This window comes from Carcharhinus amblyrhynchos, unplaced genomic scaffold (assembly GCF_965287045.1).
Source record: "Carcharhinus amblyrhynchos unplaced genomic scaffold, sCarAmb.v2.hapA scaffold_37, whole genome shotgun sequence".
Taxonomy (NCBI): Eukaryota; Metazoa; Chordata; class Chondrichthyes; order Carcharhiniformes; family Carcharhinidae; genus Carcharhinus; species Carcharhinus amblyrhynchos.
In genome coordinates, this window is record NW_027649778.1 from 4,095,633 (window position 1) to 4,116,802 (window position 21,170).

At 45.0% G+C, this 21,170-nt stretch overlaps 1 protein-coding gene across 1 annotated transcript in view; it reads right to left on the reverse strand.

Moving 5' to 3' along the window:
- The window catches only part of LOC145362121 (SPARC-related modular calcium-binding protein 1-like), a 75,731-nt gene extending 55,897 nt beyond the window's left edge, over window positions 1-19,834 (reverse strand). Inside the window, exon 1 of the mRNA XM_080218168.1 lies at window positions 19,617-19,834. Coding sequence (XP_080074294.1) covers window positions 19,617-19,703 — 87 coding nt within the window. The 5' untranslated portion in view covers window positions 19,704-19,834. The remainder of the gene's footprint in view (window positions 1-19,616) is intronic.
- Window positions 19,835-21,170: the final 1,336 nt, after the last annotated feature.

The following is a 21,170-nucleotide window of genomic DNA, read 5'->3' on the forward strand; positions in this document are numbered from 1 at the left end:
ACAGGGTTGGAAAATGCTATTGAAGAATCCATAATTAGCTGCTGTTATACATCCAGTCAGTGGTACACCAAACACAGTGATGTTACTGCAATAGTAATTTAGAGAATGCAAGTTGAGATCCCACATTTGAGAGTTTGATAACTAAATAAATCTGAAATAGAAAGCTAGAGTCAGTTAAATGAAGCCAACGAATTGTGGTAAAAATTAAATTTATTTTAGTGTCCTTTAGGGAAGGAGTGCGAGGGTTTCCTCCAGGTGCTCCAGTTTCCTCGCACAGTCCAAAGGTGTGCAGATTAAGTGGATTGGCCCTTAGTGTCACAAGATTTGTAAATTTGGTTAGATGGATTAGCAGGAAAAATGCGTGGGGTTTTGGGAATGGGAGATGGAGCCTGGATAAGGTGCAGTATCGGTGTAGGGTGAATGGGCTGAATGACCTCCTTCTGTACCGTAGGGATTCTATGATTCTAAGTCATCCATACCCAGTCTAAGCCATATGTGACTCCTACACCAGCCTATTTGACTCTGCTCTCTGAAATGTCCCTGCAAACCACTCAGTTGAATTACACCCCAACCTCAGGGTTTCACTACAAATATAGACACACTCCCAGGCGTATCCCTGGGGATTCCCTACAAATATTGATACATTCCCACAGGCATCGCTACAAATATTGACACACTCCCAGGGACTCCCTGCTACAAATATCAGGATCTCACTACAAAAATAGACACACTCCCAAGGGTATCACCACAATACTAATACACTCCCAAGGGTTCTCTGCTACAAATACTTACACACTCCCAGGACTCCCTGCTACAAATACTGATACACTCCCAGGGGTTCCCTGCTACAAACACTGACACACTCCCAGGGATTCGCTACAAATACTGATACACTCCCAGGGGTTCCCTGCTACAAATAGTGACACACTCCCAGGGACTTGTAACAAATATCAGGATCTCACTACAAATATAGACACACTCCCAGGGGTTCTCTGCTATAAATACTGACATACTCCCAAGGACTCCCTGCTACAAACACTGACACACTCCCAGGGACTCGTTACAAATTTCAGGATCTCACTACAAATATTGACACACTCATACGGACTCCCTGCTACAAATATTGACATAATCCTGGGGCATCACTACAAATATTGGCAATTTAATCTACAAAATCTTTCTGTAACATCATCAGATGATGCATAGTGAAGTACAGATACAGAAAAATGATGACTGATAAAAAGGTGACAGGTGCAATGACAATCTCCCTCCCAGCTGGAAGTTGCCCTAATGGAGTTTGGGCTACAACCTTCATAGATCCAGTTGTCCTATCGTCACTCCATGTAGCTATACCCCACTGGAGGAACAGAATTATCCCTGCCTCCAATCTGTGAAAGTATAAAAGCGGTGGGGGGGAGGGAGGGATGGGTAGCTGGATCGCATACAGAGTATGTTTCTATAAAAAGTAAAAACTGGATTCATTTTGCGTCTTTCCCCCTCTGCCTGTAAATATAGGGTCATATGTACTAAAAGTTTGTGTGTGTGTGGAGGAGGGGATGTCAAAAATATTTTCGGTAGGTTTTTAAATGGCAGGACAGTGGGAGAATTGGATAAACCTGAACATGGAACGCTCAAATGAATTAGTGTCCATCATGGTTACTTGGCCAGTTTCTGTCCATCAGTTGAATAAGAGGTGGTCTATTCTCAGATATAGAATCACGGCAGTGTGTGGATCGCAGGCTCTCCTCGCGCAGCTAAGCCCCAAGCTGATATATTACGAAGGAATGTGACCGCAGATTACATAAATATGCTACGGTATAAAAGCTCTTTTTATTTTCTTAACATTATTGCTACATAAATATTATTTTGTTAATGCGCCAGCAGTGATTTACTCAGCATGTGTTTGCACAATGCTCTTCACAGCTCACAGGGTTTACTATGTCGTGGTAATAGCCTAATAAAATGCATAGCCTCAACAACCATTGGGTGTAGAAATGTGTCTTTTGTGAGCTTTGGATTGGAGAAAGAGAAAAAAAAATCGCAAATTGAAGCTAACAGCTTACCAGCCGTCCTGTTCTGTCTGCTACCGTTTAATAAGGGTGGATGGATCATTCGTCTGCCAAAGTTAACAGCGTAGAGGAGGCTATTTGCTCCATTGTACTGATCTGATTTATTATTGTCACATATATTTGAGATACAGCGAAAAGTATTGTTTCTTGTGCTCTATACAAATAAAGCATAGCTTTCATAGAGAAGGAAACGAGAGAGTGCAGAATGTCGTGTTACAGTCATAGCCAGGGTGTGGAGAAAGATCAACTTAATGCAAGGTAGGTCCATTCAGAAGTCTGATGGCAGCAAGGAAGAAGCTGTTCTTGAGTTGGTTGGTATGTGACCCCAGACTCTTATATCTTTTTCATGGAACCAGCTAGTCCCACAATTCCCCAATTGCACTTTTCCCACATTTCTGTAAACCGTTTAATTTGCCATTTAAAGAACATTCCTGCTGGAAATCTTAACCCAATAAAAGAGAAAATCTCAGCAGGTCTGGCAGCATCTGTAAGGAGAGAAAACAGCTGATGTTTTGAGTCCAGATGACCCTTTGTCAAAGCTAAAAGGCATAGAAAGTGAGAGATATTTATACTGCAAGGTGAGGGAATGAAAGATGAGTCATAGCCACAGAACCCAAGGGAAAAAGCTGCTAATGGCAGCCCAAAGAGGGAACAGAAGGTGCAAATGGCCAATGGACAGAGAAGCTAAAATGAAGATATTGGGGGTGGGGAGCAGGGGGGAGGTGGGACGGATGGTACAGAGGTAAAATTTAGAAAAGGGATAACAAAGGAGGAGAAAAGGGCAGGGGGATAAAGTAGGGGGAAAGAAAAATGAAGTAAAACAATAAACAAAAGGTAGAGAACAGTAAAAAAATTAAATAAAATAGAATGAAAACAAAGGGTTTGAAGTGGGTTCAAACAAATCATCTGAAGTTGTTGAATTCGATGTTGAGACCGGAAGGCTGTAAAGTGCCTCGCCAGAAGATGAGATGCAGTTCCTCCAGTTTGTGTTGAGCTTCACTGGAACATTGCAGCAGGCCAAGGGCAGACATGTGAGCATGGAAGCAGGATCATGTGTTAAAATGGCAACAACCGGAAGGTCAGGGTTCTGATTGTTCACAGCCCGAAGGTGCTCAGCAAAGCGATCACCCAGTCTACACTTCCTTTCTCTGATATAGAGGAGACCACATTGGGAGCAGTGAATGCAACACACCAAATTGAAAGAGGTTTTATCCAGCTGGAAATCTTTCTTGAAGAGGAATCTTGCAATTTTAAATTTGAGGTTTTGTCCTTTGGTCTGAATATTCCTGTGTGAGGTTTAACACTCCACTGACTGGACACCCTCACACAACTAGCATTGCAAGAAACTTTCCTAAAGTCAGTGTCCCACTCCAGCGTACTTCCCTATTGTCACAGTGTCCCACTCCAGCGCACTTCCCTATTGTCACAGTGTCCCACTGCAGGGCACTTTCCCTATTGTCACAGTGTCTCACTCAGGGCACTTCCCTATTGTCACAGTGTCCCACTCCAGCGCACTTCCCTATTGTCACAGTGTCCCACTGCAGGGCACTTTCCCTATTGTCACAGTGTCCCACTTCAGGGCAATTCCCTATTGTCACAGTGTCCCACTCCAGCGTACTTCCCTATTGTCACAGTGTCCCACTCCAGGGCACTTCCCCATTGTCACAGTGTCCCACTCCAGGTCTGGTCTCCTTGTTTTCAGTGGGTGTTGTAGATGGATTGGGAGCAGTGCCACTTTGGTCCATACCACACAAAACAAATTCTTTGGTCATTTGTTTTCATTTAAGGAATGTTTGGGGGAGAATCCTTTATTTAGCTAATTGAGTGGAAATCCCACAGGATTGGCTGGAACTCACAGGATTTCCTTGCACGGGATTACTCACCACCTCCTTCAATGCAAAGTGAGACACGTGTAAAGACAGTATTCGTTATACTTGATCCCGTTAGTTTCCCAGACAGTGGGTTAGGTTAAGATCACCTTCTCTATTTCTTTCTCTTAAGAATATATGTGCTGCACTGTTTTAATTTAAGTTTATTTATTATTGTCACAAGTAGATTTACATTAATACTGCAATGAAGTTGCTGTGAAAATTCCCTTATCGCCACACTCCGGTGCCTGTTTGGGTACATTGAGGGAGAATTTAGCATGGCCAGTGCACCCTAACCAGCACGTCTTTCAGACTGTGGGAGGAAACTGGAGCACCTGAAGGAAACCCATGCAGAACATGCAGACTCTGCACAGACAGTCACCCAACCTGGGTCCCTGGCGCTGTGAAGCAGCAGTGCTAACCACTGCACCACTTCACTGACCAGGCTGGTCCCATGTTCAATTCCCAATCAAGAAGTTGGCTGACTTTGTCCAGGTTGCTGTGGTTGGCGGGGTAACACTAGTGCTGTCTCTGGGTGCGAATGTGCTTTGAAGTCCTAGTCCAAAGACTGGAGCACAGCATCTAAGGTGGCCAACAGTGCCAGTGTGGTGCCGAGGGAGTGTGCACTAGTAGATATGGGGATGAAACATGAGGCATTGTCTGCTCTCTCACGTGGACATAAAAGATCCCACAGGCACTATGTTGCAGAGGAACAGAATTCCTCTCCCCATCCCTGCCACATCCTGGCCAATATTTCTCCCACAAATCATATCACTAAAGTAGACGATCTGATCATTATTTCATTGCTGTTTCCAGATCAGCTGTATAGAAATCGGTGGCTGCATTTCTCTACATTGCAACTCTAAGTGGTTACTGATCTGTATCCTGGCAGGAGGCACTGTCCTTAGGAAAGAGAAAGTGGGATCAGTATTTTAATTGGGGGAGGCAACGGCCTAGTGGTATTATCACTAGCCTATTAATCCAGAAACTCATTTAATGTCCTGGGGACCCGGGTTTGAATCCCGCCACAGCAGGTGGTGGAATTTGAATTCAATAAAAAAAAACCTGGAATTAAGAACCTACTGATGACCATGAAACCATTGTCAATTGTCGGAAAAACCCATCTGGTTCATTAATGTCCTTTAGAGAAGGAAATCTGTTGTCTGTATCTAGTTTGGCCTACATCTGACTCCAGAGCCACAGGTTGACTCTCAACTGCCCTCCATGGGGAAAGAGAGATGGGCAATGAATGTTGGCCCAGCCAATGACATCCATGTCCAAATAAATGAATAAACAAAAATATTTTAATTATTTGAAGGGGGAGGATGTCTTTTAGACAGGACCACCTGAGGTTGAGGTGTGCCATCATTCCAACCCCCCTCATCTACAGAGCACCTTTGATTGCGCAATATACAATATATGGGTGGCACAGTGGCACAGTGGTTAGCACTGCTGTCTCACAGGTCCAGGGACTGGGGTTCAACTCCTGGCTTGGATCTCTGTCTATGTGGAGTCTGCAGATTCTCCCTGTGTCTGCGTGGGTTTCCTCGGGGTGCTCTGGTTTCCTCCCACAGTCCAAAGATAGGTGGAATGGCCATGCTAAATTGTCCCTCAGTGTCAGGGGGACTAGCTAGTGTAAGTGGGGATGGAGTCTGGGTGGGATTGTGGTCAGTGCAGACTCGATGGCCTGAATAGCCTCCTTCTGCACTGTAGGGATTCTATGATTCCATATATGGACAGTGCGTGTTTATATGTAATGTTCATACATCCTTAAGCATGTACAGCAAGTGTGCAGCCACCCACAGACACATACACACACTCTCACTCATGCTCCCAATAAGTTTCTTTAATGGCCACTGGAGGATTAACAACTGTTTGAGATTTGACAAGCAACATTGAATTAGAAATTGTTAACATTAATAGACTGAGACTAATGTGTGAGAATGATTGAGAACAAGTGTTGGTGGAGGGGGAGGGGTGGGGGGAGGGGGTGACAGTTCCCTAATCAAACTTTTACTGCAAATTCCATCTCTCAGAGTGTCGAGGCTGATGTATGTGGCTGCGAGATCCATCATAGCTCACCGTGAGCCATGCACATAAAAATATCAATAGGGGCTTTATGTGCGAGTGAGTGCAGTGTTTATGTCACCGCTGGGGACAATGCTGAATTCATCTCAGCAACTGTTCAGGCACTAAAAAAAAATCTGCTAACGTGTGAGTAAATTTAACAAATTAGCTGATTGATGCTTCGGAGCTAGCCGTTCAGCAGTCCTAACAAGCGGAGGTCAAAATATCAGCTACCAAGGGACAGGTGAATATAACCTTCTGTTGTAACCACCAACTGCCTGAGGTCTACTCAAGTGCCAGCAGCTTGTCATTCAACAACACCTGTAATTACTCTGCCATGGGGAAGGGGCTTGTGGGATTAACAAAAAATTAAATCACTTTTTTTCCAAAATAAATTGTGAAATGGGACACAGGGGATTCACACCCTTCAAGTATAACATGAGTAGTGTTTTTGTAACAAGGCAGCCAAGCCAGCCTCTGGAGCACAGCCTAATTCTTATAAAGGTTGTGACTCAGAGACTTCAGCCTGGTGTCAAACTGGAGAAATTACAATCCTTCTCCTGCGAAGCACAGAGCCTCAATGTTAGGAGCGTTTAGGCAATTAAAAAGTAAATAAATAGTCTTAAAAAAATAAGTACTTACAGTAGCTATGTATGAAGCCTTTGACGAGACTGACAGGCCTTATTGATGGCACATTCTTTTTTTTAAAAAAAGGAGCCCTGAATTACTGAAGAAGAGTACTGAACATCGACCACAAGTCCTGTGTAAGCAGGGTTAGAAATGTCTTGTGTCAGCATGGCTCGATGGGTTACGGTCAGAATCCTGTGCGTTCATCACCATTGCACATAACACTTAATTGAAGTCCACACTTATAATGTTGGACTGAGGGAGTGTTTGCACTCTGAGATGTCTTTCAAATGAGAGTTTCAACAGAACCTTCTATGATTCTATATTAAAAGGCATTCCAACAGAAAGACTATAAAGCATAGGAGCAGAATTAGGCCACTTGGCCCATCGAGTCTGCTCCATCATTCAGTCATGGCTGATATTTTTCTCCTGACCCCTTATTAATCAAGAACCTATCTATCTCTGTCTTAAAGACACTCAATGACCTGGCCTCCACAGCCTTCTGCGGCAAAGAGTTCCATAGGTTCACCACTCTCTGGTTGAAGAAATTCCTCCTCACTTCTGTTCTAAAGGATCATTGCTTTAGTCTGAGGTTGTACCCTCTGGTTCTAGTTTTTCCCACGAGTGGAAAGATCTTCTCCACGTCCACTCTATCCAGGCCTAGCAGTATCCTGTAAGTTTAAATAAGATTCCTCCCACCATCCTTCTAAGCTCCAACGAGCACAGATCCAGAGTGCTCAACCCGTTCCTCATATGACAAACTCTTCATTCCAGGGATCATTCTTGTGAACCTGCTCTGGATACATGGGTAGGAAAGGTTTAGAAGGTAAATATAGGCAAGTATGGTGAGCTTAGAATGGCATTTTGGTTGACATGGACCAGTTTGGGCTGAAGGGCCTGTCTCCGCGCTGTAGATTCTATGATTGGGCAACACAGTGGCACAGTGATTAGCACCACTGCCTCACAATGCCAGAGACCCGGGTTCAATTCCCAGTTTGGGTGACTGTCTGTGCAGAGTCTGCACATTCTCCCCGTGTCTGCGTGGGTCTCCTCCAGGTGCTCTGGTTTCCTCCCAGAGTTTGAGAGACATGCATTGGCCGTGCTAACTTCTTCAGTGTATCCGACTGGCGCCGGAGTGTGACAACTAGGGGATTTTCTCAGTAACTTCAGTGCAGTATTAATGTAAGCCTACTTCTGACACCAATAAGTAAAGAAATAAACTCTCTTTGGCCCCTTCTAGTAGATGTGAATGATGACACAGCACTATTTCAAACAGGTGCACTTCCAAGTTACCTTGTCTCCTGGCAAAGATTTATCCTTCAATCAACATCACTGAAAATATCTTACCTGGTTATTATCATTTTTTTTTGTGTGGGATTTTGCAAAAAATTGTCTGCTGTGTTTCCAACATTAAAAAATGGGAGATTAAAAGGACAAAATCTTTGGTAGACAGAATACAGAGAGAAGATGTGTAAGTTAGGTGGATTGACCATGCTAAATTTCCGCAGGGGTGGGGGGAGGTCCGCTGCCACTCTGTGGGCGATCGGTTGGGGTGGGGGTGGGGGGAGTGGGGAGGGAGGGTCATGATCGGTCTGGGTAGCAGTGGTGATTTGGGGGGCGGGGAGCGGGGAGCGGTGGATAAGGGGGATAGTTATGTTGTGGGCGTGGGGACATGTCTGTGAGGGCCATCACTCCCAGGCCGCTTTATCTGCTTTTTGCGGCCTGAGAGTGGTATGGCAGGGGAACGTTTTTCAAATTTTCTTTCACTGTGCATACGCAGTTAAAGGCTCCAATCAGAGCAGCAGTGTTTTGTGCACAATAAGCCCCGCCCACAGAGTGATTCAGAATCATAACTTTTTTTTCAGGCAGAGTGCGTATGGGGGCGCCCGGGAACAGATTTACAAGTTAGATCTGAATTACGCCCAGATTCAGCACTTAGAATCAAAATGGTAAAATCGAACTTATTGGAATTCAATGAGGATGTGTCTAGTGCGGTGGACGGAGGGGAACCAGTGGATGTGGTGTTTCTCGATTTTCAGAAGGTGTTTGATAAGGTGCCGCACAAAAGGTTGTTACAGAAGGTTAGGGGGCATGGAGTTGGGGGTAGGGTGTTAGCGTGGATAGGGGATTGGCTGTCAAATAGGAGGCAGAGAGTGGGTGTCAATGGGTGCTATTCAGATTGGCGATTGGTGACTAGTGGAGAGCCCCAGGGATCGGTGCTGGGGCCTGAGCTATTTACCATTTATATAGATGATCTGGAGGAGGGAGCCGAGTGTAAGGTGTCGAAATTTGCTGATGACACAAAGATAAGTGGAACAGCAAATTGTGCGCAGGGTGTAGAAAGTCTGCAGAGGGATCTAGATAGGCTGAGCGAGTGGGCAAGGACCTGACAGATGGAATACAATGTTGGCAAGTGTGAGGTTATCCACTTTGGCAGGAATAATAGTAGGAAGGACTACTACTTACAGGGCGAAAAGCTGCAGCATGCTACGGTGCAGAGGGACCTGGGGGTCCTTGTGCATGAGTCGCAAAAACCCAGCCTACAGGTGCAGCAGGTGGTCAGGAAGGCAAATGGGATGCTGGCCTTCATAGCGAGGGGGTTTGTATATAAAAGTAGGGAGGTCTTGCTGCAACTGTACAGGGCACTGGTGAGGCCGCAGCTGGAGTATTGTGTGCAGTTCTGGTCGCCACACTTGCGCAAAGATATTTTGGCCTTGGAGGGAGTGCAGAGGAGGTTCAGTAGGCTGATACTGGAGTTGAGGGGGTTGAGCTATGAAGACAGGCTGAATAGACTGGGCTTGTACTTGTTAGAGTTTAGAAGGAAGAGGGGGGATCTTATTGAGACATATAAGATGATGAAAGGGATGGATAGGGTAGAGGTGGAGAGGTTCTTCCCGCTCAGAAAGGACAGCAGGACTAGAGGGCACAGCCTCAAGATAAGGGGGGGGGGGCAGTTTAGAACAGAGTTGAGGAGGAACTTCTTCACTGAAAGGGTGGTGAATCTTTGGAATTCTCTGCCCATTGAAGTGGTGGAGGCTACCTCGCTAAATATATTTAAGATGCGGGTAGATAGGTTTTTGGTAGGCAGGGGAATTAAGGGTTATGGGGAGAAAGTGGGAAAGTGGAACTGAGCCACTTCAGATCAGCCATGATCTTATTGAATGGCGGGGCAGGCTCGAAGGGCTAGATGGCCTACTCCTGCTCCTATTTCTTATGTTCTTATGTCCCCTTAGTCTCCAAAGATGATGTGGGTATGCCGGCGTTGGACTGGCGTAAACACAGTAAAAAGTCTGACAACACCAGGTTTTAGTCCAACTGATTTATTTGATAATAGACTCACAAGCTTTCCGGTTAGTCCCTTCGTCAGGTGAATGGAGAGTTCTGGCCTCAGACAGAGCTTTATATGCTTCTGTCTGAGGCCAGAACTCTACATTCACCTGACGAAGGGACTAACCCGAAAGCTTGTGAGTCTATTATCAAATAAATCGGTTGGACTAAAACCTGGTGTTGTCAGACTTTTTACTGTGTCCAAAGATGTGCAGGTTAAGTGGATTGGCCATGCTAAATTGCTCCTTAGTGTCAGGGGAACTAGCAGCATAAATATGTGGGGTTACAGGGATAGAGCCTGGGTGGGATTGTTGTCGGTGCAGACTCAGTGGACCGAATGGCCTCCTGCTGCCCTGTACTGATTCTATGATTCTGTTCTATGATTCATGTGGGAAAGGACAAAGCAGTGAGGAGTGGCCAATTATAACACAAACACTGGAGGGATTGGATAGCAATGCGTTGATTGAAAGGAGAAGACTGAAAACAAATGGGCTCCAGAGTTCAATTGTGGCAGAAACAAAATCTTATTATTTATTTATTAGTGTCACAAGTCGGATTACATTAACAGTGCAATGAAGTTACTGTGAAAATCCCCTAGTCACCACATTCTGGTGCCTGTTCGGGTACACTGAGGGCGAATTTAGCGTGGCCAATGCATCTAACCAGCACATCTTTTGGACTGTGGGAGGAAATCGGAGCACCCGGAGGAAACTCACACATGTCTTAAGCTTTGGTTTCAATGGGACTGGATAGCACTCAAAAACTCTCTGAAGTAGCCATTCTTCCTGTGTGAACCTAGAGGTACAACTGCTCATATTCAAAGCAGAGGAATCAGCCACATTGCACTGGATGGCACAGTGGTTAGCAGTGCTACCTCACAGCGCCAGGAACCAGGGTTCGATTCCCGGCTTGGGTCACTGTCTGTGTGGAGTCTGCACATTCCCCCCGTGTCTGCGTGGCTTTCCTCCGGTTTCTTCCCACAGTCCAAAGATGTGTGTGTTAGATTGACTGGCCTTCCTAAATTGCCCCTTGTGTTAGGGGATTAGCAGGGTAAACATGTGCAGTTACTAGCATAGGGATTGTGGGAGTTGCAAACTTGATGGGCTGAATGGCCTTTTATGGTAACATGAAAGGAAATTCCAAGGCCTTTAATAAGCATATAAATAATAAAAAGGTAGTGAAAGGAAGAGTGCAGCCAATGAGGTATAAGAAGACAGGAACTTGCATGTGGAAGCAAGGGAAATAGCAGTGGTATTAAACAAATACTTTACAACTGTCTTTACTAAAGAAGTTGCTACCCAGCCAAGGCGAGAGAGGAGGTAACTTTCAATTGAGAATGAGGAGATATTAGAAAGGCGATCTTAACTTAACAGTGATAGGACCCAATGAGATGCATCCAAGGGTACTGAGGGAAATGAGAGTGGAATCAGCAGAAATGGAATTTTGCTTTGTTAAATTCATCAGGATGTTGGATTGTAACCGCTTTGTGACTCCAAAATTGCATTCAGGGTCACAGATGGACTTCAGAAACCTGAAGTCTCCGAATTCTTTGCAAAGCTACATTTGTACTGGGGGACTGAGAGAAATCTATTGGCTTTGAGGTGTTAGTAAGAGCTTTGGCAGTTGCTAAGGCTGAGGCACATTAGAGGAAACTTTACCTACAGGAAACTGTCTCATATCTGATCTTGGGAGTACTTGGCAGTGAGTTACAGGAAAGGATTCCATGTTCCATCTCAATTTTTAAAAAAAGGAAATCTAATCCCTTTAAGGAGATATCCTGAGGAGAGAGGGAGCACACACAATTCCATTTCAGACAACACCACCAAGCTCTAACTCAGCAAACCCAGGAGTGGAAATAGGTGGGCTATGAGTTATAACTGGATTGAAGGGAATTCTGCCCACCCCATCATCCACCAGCCCCCCGCACCCCCTCTGCACCATTCACCACAACTCCCCATTCCCCCACCAGCCCCATCCCATTTTCCTTGGTCGGGACTCATCCTGCATCCAAGGCTCTGCCAGGATTTATCTCTGATCAGGTTAGGCACATTGGCCATGCTAAATTCTCCCTCAGTGTATGCAAACAGATGCCAGAGTGTGACGACTCGAGGATTTTCACAGTAACTTCACTGCAGTGTTAATGTAAGTCGACTTGTAACACTAATAAATCTCTGATGCAAGACCACAAGCTACCATTCAGGTTGTGGGAGTGCAGAAAGAAAGACTCTGAAAGGGGTCAAGGCAGTGTGAAGATAACTGCATCCCCCATTGAAGCTGCTGGTCAAAGTCCAGCCTTCCAGAGACGTTGATTCTGAGCCTGATTTGATGGGACATGGAGTTGCTACAAGGCTACATGCTTCTCCTGGGGAATCCTGAAGAAGTTATCACCACTTCCACAGAGCCATGTTGGAAAACAGCAACAAGTGGAACAAATGAGAGGGAAATTCTCTGGAGACAAGGGCTATTTGCATACAAGCGGGAAAGAAGTGGGGAATCTCTTTTGTTATGGCCCATCGCCTGAATTTTCCCTCATTCCCAGGTGGAATTACAGCAGGCGGGATCAGAAACAATCACTCTCAAAATGTCATCGCTAAGCCATTACTGACAGATCAGCAGTTCTGTAAAAAAAAATATATAGATAAAAGCAATAATCCATTTTCCTAAGAATAGGATGTACATTGCTAGATTCAAACATTCATGAGAAGCTTTTTCTCAGGGTGGAAGAGTCAACTACTACCCGGCATAGGTTTAAGGGTGAGGGGCAAGGTTTAAAGGAGATGTACGAGGCAAGTTTTTTCACTCAGACGGTGGTGGGTGCCTAGAACTCGCTGTCAGGGGAGGTAGTGGAAGCAAATATGATAGTGACTTTTAAGGGGTATCTCGACAAATAGAATCATAGAACACTACAGTGCAGAAGGAAACCATTCGGCCCATCGCGTCTGCACTGACCGCAATCCCACCTCCGCTCTATTCCCATAACCCCATGCATTCACCCTAGCTAGTCACCCTGACACAAAGGGGAAATTTAGCACAGGCAATCAACCTAACCTGCACATCTTTGGAAAACTTGAATAAGATGAGAATAGAGGGACATTATCCCCGAAAGGGTTGGGGGTTTTAGTTCAGTCAGGTAGCATGGTTGGTGCAGGCTTAATATAAGAACATAAGAAATAGGAGCAGGAGTAGGCCATCTAGCCCCTCAAGCCTGCCCCACCATTCAATAAGATCATGGCTGATCTGATAGTGATTCAGTTCCACTTACCTGCCTGCTCCCCATAACCCTTAATTCCCTTATTGGTCAAAAATCTATCTGTGACTTCAACACATTTAACAAGGTAGCCTCCACTGCTTCAATGGGTAGAGAATTCCAAAGATTCACTACCCTCTGGGAAAAGAAATTCCTTCTCAACTCTGTTCTAAATTCACTCCCCCGTATTTTGAGGCTGTGCCCTCTAGTTCTTGTTTCCATTCTAAGTGGAAATAATCTAGCTGCTTCTACCCTATCTAGCCCTTTCATTATATGTCTCTATAAAATCTCCCCTCAACCTTCTAGACTCCAGTGAGTACAGGCCCAGTCTATTCAATCTCTCCTCATAAGCTAACCCCCTCATCTCCGGAATCAACCTGGTGAACCTTCTCTGCACCCCCTCCAAAGCTAATATATCCTTTCTTAAATAAGGGGACCAAAATTATACACAGTACTCTAGGTGCAGCCTCACCAGTACCTTGTATAGTTGCAGCAAGACCTCCCTGCTTTTATACTCCAGCTTGGAGGACCAAAGGGCCTGTTCCTGTGATGTAGTTCTCTTTATTCTTTATATCAAATGTGAAACATTAATAAATTGCAGAGCTTTTGTACTTGACATATAGAGCTGCATTTTTTATTTATGTTTTAACTCAGGACTTGGAAAATGTAGAGATGAGATATTCCGCAAGAAATGTGAACATTAAAGTTTTTTTAAAGTTTTTTATTGGTGTCACAAGTAGACTTACATTAACATCACAATGAAGTTACTGTAAAAATCCCCAAGTTGCCACACTCCGGAACACTGGGTACACTGACGGAGAATTTAGCATAGCCAATGCACCCTAACCAGCACATCTTTCGGACTGTGGGAGAAAACTTGAGCACCTGGAGGAAACCCAGGCAGACACGAGAAGAACATGCAGCATCCGCAATCTCCTTTGTTCACTTTGGGGTGGCATAGTTGCTCGTGCCAGGGTCCTGGGTTCAATTCCGGTCTCAGGTCACTGTGTGCGTTGAGTTTGCACATTCTCCCTGTGTCTGTGTGGGTTTCCTCTGGGTGCTCCGGTTTCCTCCAATACCCCTAAGATGTGCGAGTTAGGTTGATTGACCATGTTAACTTGATCCTAGTGTCAGGGGGACTAACTAGGTTAAATACATGGGATTAGGGAGTGGGGCCTGGATGGGATTGTGGTGAGTGCAAGTTTGATGGGCCAAATGGCCTTCTTCTGCCAAGGTGGGAATCGAACCTGGGTTTCTGGCACTGTAAGGCAGCACTGCTAACCACTGTGCCACCTCCTCAACATGTTAATTTTAACAAACCATAGGATGTCAGTAACATCCACCCTGGTGGGCAGTTGCTTTATTAACAGGAGATAGATTTCCATGCAGAGTGGATGATGTAGAAAATGAGTGGTCAATCCCACAGTGGGCGGTAACATTGACCTGCCGGGGTCACAAGTCATTCAAAAGTGTAGCCATTGCTTCTTAAATGTAAAGTTTCTTGCATTTGTTCAGGACAGACAAGAGCAGTCGAATCCTGAATAAAGCACTGACATGTCGCAGTGCTGGGATTCAGCAGGGAGGTGGAGATGCTAGCGTTAGACTGGAGTAACACAGTAAGGAGTCTCACAACACCAGGTTAAAGTCCAACAGGTTTACTTGGTAGCAAATGCCATTAGCTTTTGGAGTGCTGCCCCTTCGTCAGGTGAGGTGGACTTTAACCTGGTGTTGTGAGACTCCTTACTGTATTCAGCAGAGACTCAGACAATTAGATTGGGAACCCTGGTGGCCAGTTTGTATTGTGTTACTGCAACCCTCAATCCTTGCTGCTAGATGCCACCAGTCACTGAAATTATGCTCTCATGACACCTGCTGTTGTGGATAGATACTACAGGATGGGGCTTTCATATTGAATGCATTCCTTGCTGCGGGGGGGGGGGGGGGTGCACCGTCAACGGGACCGGAAAATCCCGCCAGTGTGAACAGCCACAATGTACTGCCTGACATTAAAAAAGGGAGGGAAAAGTGAAACCTCAGATATTTTTCATAATCAATTTCCTACTGACGATGAACGTAATAATCCTTTAGCAAGTGTTTGATAATGAATCTCCACAAACCTCCAATCTCAAACTGGAAGCTTAAATAATAGAAAAGTTGGCAGCTTCCATCAGCTGCTGATCCCTTGATTTGACAACCCTTCTCCCTCACAAAGACACAGATATTCTCCCCTAACCTCACACACACACACACACACACACACAGACACACATACATTCATCCCAGATGATAGATTATCCACAGCATAAATCAAATTACATTTAAATTCCTTCAGGAATACACTTGCAATCTCAGTTGGAATGATACATTTCCCATGCTGGGTCATGTTAGCATCAACTTGTGTTTAGTCATATCATGTTAACCTCTCAACAGGCGAGGGGAAATGTATGAAATTCCATTTTTTTAAAAAGAGCAGCCCTTATGGTTAAAAATGTTGGCACACTTCTTTTTTCAATTTGTTTGTAAACACCTGATGTCATGATACAAGTTCTAGCGGAATGCATCACTGCTTCAGGACATGGCAGCGAATAAAATTAAGGAAGGGGCTGTAAGTTCCCAACCTTTTCTTACAGTCATCAAAAAACTTAGTTGGAAAGCTAGTGGTTTCTGCAGTCAGAAGTAGTTTTAATGTTTTTATTGTTTTAATATCTATCTCACCACCTGAAAGTACCTTCCTCAAAGATCACACTTGTTCTTTCCTAACAAGGAGCTTGGCAATTTAAAGAAATTGAATTTAAAATTGATACATTTACACACTGTTATTCAATTTCTCACACTGAAAGGTACAGTTTGGAAATGCATGGTCTGTCTAGCTCTCAGTTGCATCATAGATATTTATAGGAGATCCCACTTTTTTCTTTAAAGGCTTATTTTATTAGTAGGCTTGCATCAACACAGCAATGAAATTACTGTGAAAATCCCCTAGTTGCCACACTCCGGTGCCTGTTGGGGTACACTGAGAGAGAATTTAGCACGGCCAATGCACCTAACCCACACATCTTTGGACTGTGAGAGGAAACCAGAGCACCTGGAGAAAACCCACGCAGACATGGGGAGAATGTGCAAATCCACACAGACGAGCCGGGAATCGAACCTGGGCCCCTGGTACTGTGAGGCGGCAGTGCTAACCACTATGCCACCATGCATTTAGTTCTTTGTCAGATCTGTTCCTCCCTCTCCAGCATTCTTATATATTTCCATGGTTCACATATTTATGTAATTTTCTCCGGTGATAAAAGAGGGGCAATAATCCCAATTCCTCAGTCAACTCCTGTGGCAAAAACATTCAATGTTCCAATAACACTATGTAAAGAAATTCCTCCTAAATCTCTACCAACCACACAGATGTAGGAATTGGGGAGATAAGCAATAGAGGTCCGCCAACCATCCCCCATTCCACCTGAATCTTACACGAGAGATGATTGTTTTCCCTAATCGTAGCCGCTACAGAGGGGCGCACACAAGCTTTGGAACATTCGATTTTGCATCATTGTGGCACAGGCTTAGACAATCAACAGCAAATCAGATCATTAGAAACAGCTGTCTGGGAAAATATAACTAAATAATTGCACCTCATTACTAATCCATTCTCCGCACTCCCCTGGCAAGTTTACCACATTTAAGATTCTCCCCATTTCAACAGAGAACAAAGAAAGACATTCATTTATATAGCACCACCAATGGCCACCTCAGAACGATTCACAGCCAGTGAAGTACCTCTGAAGTGCTGTGCCTGTTGTAATGTAGAAAAGAAATTCTAGAAATGTATCCAAACTTAGAGATTTAATTTCAAATAGGTATTAACTTGCAATTTCGGCAATATGGTGGCACAGTGGTTAGCACTGCTGCCTGACAGCAAAAAGTCTGACAACACCCTCACAGCGCCAGGGACCCAGGTTCGATTCCCAGTTTGGACCACTGTCGTGTGGACTCTGCACATTCTCCCCGTGTCTGTGTGGGTTTCCTCCGGATGCTCCAGTTTTCTCCCACACTTCAAAGATGTGCGGGTTAGGTGGATTGGCCGTGCTAAATTGCCCCTTAGTGTCCAAAGATGTGCAAGTTAGGAGGATCAGCAGAATAAATACGTGTGGTAATGGGGATATGGCTTGGGTGGGATGATCTGTCAGAGAGTCAGTGTAGGCTCAATGAGCTGAATGCAACGTAGGGATTCTACGCAATCAGAGGGAGGAATAGAGATAAGCGTGAAGGGGAAAGTTATCTTGTAACAACTAGATTTTCAGAAAGGAGAGGTGAGGGATAGTGGGGAGATGATGAATAATTTTAAATTTAACTTATCTACATATTGATTATTATATGGTGAATTACTACATCGAACATAAAGCAATAATGTGGTTGACTCTTAACTACCCTCCAAATGGCCCAGTGAGCCACACATTCAAGGGCAATTAGGGATGGGCAATAAATTCTGGCCCAGCCAGCGAGACCCAGATCCCACTAAAGAATGAAGAAAAAACATGTTTCAGGAGAAAAGATTCGTTAGGATGAGAGAGAACAGAAGGAGGCCATTTGGTCCATTGTCTTTAAGACCGAGATAGGTTCTGGATTAATAAGGGGATAAGAGGATTTAATGAGGAAAGAGCAGGAGAATGGGGATGAGAAAAATATCAGCCATGATTGAACGGCAGAACAGACTCGATGGGCCGAGTGGCCGAATTCTGCTCCTATGTCTTATGGTTTTGATCCTCTTTGAACTATCCCATTTTTATCATTTCCAAGCAATTATCAAATTTCCTCCGGAAAATAGCGAAGTTACTGTTAAGTTGGTTCCCCACCACATTTCCAGACAGTCCATTCCAGATCATAACGAGCAGTGGTGTTAGACAAAAATACCTTATCTCTCCTGGCTCGTGGCCTTTTAGTTTGTGACCCTTTCATCAAAATTCATCTATTCCCCCTGTGCCTCCGAAGGACCTGTTTCTGTTCAGTGTGGGGTGCAGTTCCCCTTTAAACACCACAGGTTGACAATCTCTGCTTCCTCATGGTTACCCTGGTGAAGCAAACTACGACCTCTAGGGGAAACATTGACAACCCAGTGATAGATGATCCGTTACAATCACAGATTGCTGTGTGTGTGTTTAAAGAGAAAATATACACAATAAATTGGATGAAGGTAACCCCTGTTTTGTGACCAAATATTAAAAATTGCACCAAACACTTGTCGAATTAGCAAATGACTGATCTGGGGCAGATTCTGCTGTAATGCACCTTGTGAATATGTTCAGAGAACAGTCTTTCCCTGCTGAACAACCTGTCCTAACTTGTCCTGTGCTGAATAACTGGAGTAACAGCTACATGAGCAATTTTAACACAAGGTACAACATCTCTTCAGCTGAAACTCTGCAGTGTGCAAACCCTAAATCCAAGAGTGGAACACCCCAGATTCTAGCCTCCACCCCTGGATTCAATAATACCTCTCCCCCCAATTCAATAATAATCCCCCCTGGATTCAGTAATACCCCAAACAGAAGCACAAATTGTTTAATTATTAGTGTCATGAGTAGGCTTACATTAACACCACAATGAAGTTACTGTGAAAATCCCCTAGTCGCCACACTCCGTCGCCTGTTCGGGTACACTGAGAGAGAATTTAGCATGATCAATGCACCCAATCAGCAGGTCTTTAGGACTGTGGGAGGAAACCGGAGCACCCGGAGGAAACCCACGCAGACACGGGGAGCACATTCAGACACCAGGATGTGGAGATGCCAGTGTTGGACCAGGTGAACTGATCTGATGAAGGACTAGCACTCCAAAAGCTTGTGATGCCAAATAAATCTGTTAGGATTTTTATTTGGCGTTGTAAGACTTCTTACTGTAGAAACACTACACAGAGTGACCCAAGCCAGGAATCGAACCCAGTCCCTTGCACTGTGAGGCTAACCCACTGTGCCACCCAGACAAAGATATTAAGTAATCACAAAGCATTTGTTCTATTGAACCCATCAGTTCAAATATAGATTCACAATAGAACTGTCTCTGTAGGAATGGTTTCTGAGAATTATGCACTATAAGAACCCTCCAACTTGTTTAATGTTAAGCATAAATGCTTAGAAAGGAAGACATGGGGAATTTTCACAGTAACTTCATTGCAGTTTTAATGTAATAAACTTTAAGTACTTCTATTGGGACAGTTTTGAGGGGTGCTAATGTAAACTCTGACTAATCACATTGGGGGAAATCTTGCCTTAAGACGGGTTTTAAACAGCCAGAATGTATGCAAACAAAAAAAGGAGAGTGGAAGTTCCTTTTAGTGGTGTGACGGGTTTATGATAACGAACCCCAGAGGGGAGCTGGCAAAGGAACTCTCTCTGATGCTGTGAGTGCGCTGCTTACCAGGGTCCTGTCGAAGCGGTGGGGTTTGGAGGTTGCGGTGAAGCCCAGCAGTTCAATGGTCAGAATGATGAGAGAGAGAGGCGACATCCCGAGTACTTTGGATGGAGAGGGGGGAGAAAGATTCCGGGAAAGGGCAGTTCAGGTGGTGTCAGCTCTCCCGCTGCAGAGAGATCCTCGCCTTGTCAGTTTCAGAGTGAAGCTTCGCTCTTACTTGTTGCAAGAATGAATCAGCGGCCGTCACTGGAGTGGATGGATATTCCTTCCTTCCCTCCCTGCCAGGCTGCCTTGCCCAGCTCTCCTCTCTCAGCCCCTCCTGTCCGTGCCTTTGCTGGCCCGGACCTCTCACTCCAGGGGGATCGCTGCCACTTTTAACGGCACTGTTTGGGACCAGTCCACCCCACGTGGAAACAGAGCAAATCCCCACCCACTCCTGCCCCAAGCCCGCCTCCCATTGTCCGGAAACCCGGCCCACCAGCTTTTCCTAAATCCTATTCCCGTCCGGGGAAAATCCCGCCCAGGGAATGGAAGCGACACTCCCACAACCATCTTAACCTTCATAACAACACTTTAAATTCCCGTCCTTTACATGTTCCCACAGCCACACTGCTCCATGTTCATATCTATCATCTTTCCACCGTCACACATTGCCAACCAAGAAATAATGCCTTGCATTTAGTCCAAAAATGTGCGGGTTAGGGTGGATTAGCCATGCTAAATTGCCCCTTTGTGTCCAAAGATGTGTGGGTGAGGTGTATTGGCCATGCTAAATGCACGGGGTTATGGGGATAGGACCTGGGTAAGATGCTCTGAGGGAGTGTTGGTGCAGATTCAATGGGCTGAACGGCCTCTTTCTGCACTGTAGGAATTCTATGATATGATACCGTTCACATCATCTGTAAATCACAAAGTCCCTCACAGCACATGGACTATTCTTTGCCACAAATGTACACCACTCCGCAAACACAACAGTGCCACAGGGACTGTTACTTGTTCCAGGACAGGCATCAGAGACGTCGGTATAACATCTCACTCAAAAGGATGTCCCACACCTGCCACTGAGCCAAGCCAGGGGTAGAGGATTCCACCTCACCTGAGCTTGGCCTTTTAGTTGATCACAGTGGAGGGGTGGGGTGGGGGGGACGGTGGTGAGTGAAAGGGATTCTGTCTTGACAGCTTCTCCCTGAGCTCTGCTTAGCCTTTCCAGCAGCCTGACTGGTGTCATCACCTCACCACAGTCTAAAGATATACAAGTTAGGTGAATTGGCCATGCTAAATGGATGATTAAGGGGTTAGGGCATAGCGGGAGGGCCTGGGTTAGATATCTGTCAGAGAGTCCATGTAGACTCGATGGACTGAATGGCCTCTTCTGCACTGTAGAGATGCCCAGTTGTGATGGTGCCTTGCTTGAATAGTGGACCATGCCGTGTGTGCTTAGATACCCATTTCACTCAGCTTGAAACTCTCAGCTTTATAACAGCAATCTAATTCCAGATTCTGTTAATAGCATGTAAAACTCAAAAACTCACTTACTGAGATTCCTTTCACAATAAATGG